The sequence below is a fragment of the Ipomoea triloba genome, chromosome 3 (assembly GCF_003576645.1).
Source record: "Ipomoea triloba cultivar NCNSP0323 chromosome 3, ASM357664v1".
NCBI classification, from domain to species: domain Eukaryota; kingdom Viridiplantae; phylum Streptophyta; class Magnoliopsida; order Solanales; family Convolvulaceae; genus Ipomoea; species Ipomoea triloba.
The window spans coordinates 17,768,895-17,770,860 of NC_044918.1; the positions used below are offsets into that span (position 1 = coordinate 17,768,895).

Genomic DNA, 1,966 nt, shown 5'->3' on the forward strand with positions numbered 1-1,966 from the left:
TAAAGGAACATTATATTCTATTGTTGTGTGGTATATATGATACACTCAAATGGTACAGTGTTGAGATAAGATTGTATTTTGTATTTAATAAAGTTTTAATGTCTTGTATGTTATATATTTGCAAAATGAGAATACTAAAATTTAAAGGGATTATATCTATCTATTTAATAAGTTAATACAACAAAAAGAGCAAAAAAAAAATACTTCTTAATATATTTTTTACTGAAAGTGTAATACATGTTAAACTCATAAAAGTATCAAATTTGAGATTCTTCTCATAGGGCTTTGACATAATTTTTTTGTGGGGCTTCTTCTTTTTTTTTCCTCAACATATTACATATGTACTCAAAACCTTTACAGGGAGTAAAAATAAATGAGTTACAGAATGCATATGGGGTTTCACCCAATCCTAGATTTTACCAAATTGAATCTGTATTGGTTACGATAAAGTTAAAAAAAGAAAAATTGTTTTTTATTCTCCAAAGATAAATCTTGTGACATGCCCAACTAAAAACCACCTCCTAAAAGTGAAAAAGGATAAGGAGGCGGTGGACTAGGACTAGCAGCCTCACCACTTAAACTTGCTCCTCCTCCGCCGCCGCCGCCGTAGCAACTAGAATCTCCGGTGCCCCTCGGTAAACCATCCAACGGCGTCGCCACCGTGTAGCTGCAGCTCTCGGAGGACCCCGACGACAAGGACGTCGTGGAAATGGCGGCACAATTATTTTTGCCGAGGTCGTTTACGTTTAGAATCATTGGCCACCCGCCGCCCACAAGTTGTCCGCCGCCGCTCAACCAAACGGCGGCCGGTGACGGCGGCTCAGGCGACGACTGACAAAACGTATCCACATCGAAATTCGCGTCCGGGGATGAAATTGACGAGATTGCCCCTCCTCCTCCTCCTCCTCTTATTATCACTTCCTCCTCTAATTCTTCACTCTTCACCGATGAACTTTCCGACGTCATCGCGAGCTTTCTCCTCTTCTCCCCGCTGCTCAAGCTCAGCCTCCTAGCCCTCTCCTTCTCCAGCATCATCCGGGTCAAAATCTCCGGGTCGTCCACGAATTTCCCCAAGAACGTCATCATTTGCTGCGGCCGCCGCTCCGTCGCCTCCAATCTCTTGTTCATGCTCTGCAGCTCTATCTCCAGTGCTTTCTGTTCCTCCTTCAACCTCTCAATCTCCGCAACAATCTCCTCATCATCATCTTCCCCCTCTTCATGTCTATGCTGTACAGATATCCTGCCTATGCCGCCGTGTTTTTTCCTCACAATGTTCTTCAATAAATGCGTCTGCCCTCTCAAAAACCACTCGTTCGCAAATTCCCATTTATCCGGATCCACCTTTCTGAATCCCTAACAATCCGCAAATTCCCATTAAAAAAAAAAAAACCGAATGGATTAAGATTTAAGACTGAGGTTAATTAATTAATTAATACTCACATAAGTGTTGAGCTGGCGGACGAAGCTTGAGAAATTGCTGTGCTTAAAGAAAGCCGGCAAGATTTTCTGGGAAAAATCCAGCGGGTCGACGACGACGAAGCTGTTATTGTCTCTGCCCCAAGCGATGAGCGCGTCTAGCTTAGGATCGTTGACCATCTGATACGTCTTCATAACGAACGGCGCGACGATGTTATTATTATCCTCCATCTTCTATGTTGGGTCGAGGTTCTGAACGGCCGTGAACAGTGGCGGCACGGCGGTTCACGGTGGTAGAGTGGTGCGGGTTGGAAACTTGGAATTTACGATAAGCAGTGAAAATGGAGGCACCTGTGGTTTATAAAGGAGATTGGGTGCACAGTAACTTATGTAAACGTGGAGGGTATTGGGAGGATAACTCGTACTCTCCCCATTCTAATTTATTTGCCACAATTATTATTTTGCCAACCAAATTATTATTTTAATTTAATTTAATTTAATACACGGTAGTTTTAATTTTTTTTAAGTAATATCAACTCTATTACAATGT

General features: G+C 42.3%; 1 protein-coding gene across 1 annotated transcript; it reads right to left on the reverse strand.

Annotated features, from left to right (window-relative positions):
• Positions 1-284: 284 nt before the first annotated feature.
• LOC116012224 (heat stress transcription factor C-1) lies at positions 285-1,762 on the reverse strand. Its single transcript, XM_031251717.1, has 2 exons — positions 1,441-1,762; positions 285-1,353 (listed from the first exon to the last, which is right to left on the reverse strand). The coding sequence occupies exons 1-2, from the start codon at positions 1,645-1,647 to the stop codon at positions 508-510; spliced, it is 1,053 nt and encodes a 350-aa protein (XP_031107577.1). The 5' UTR covers positions 1,648-1,762; the 3' UTR covers positions 285-507.
• Between the last annotated feature and the right edge of the window lie 204 nt (positions 1,763-1,966).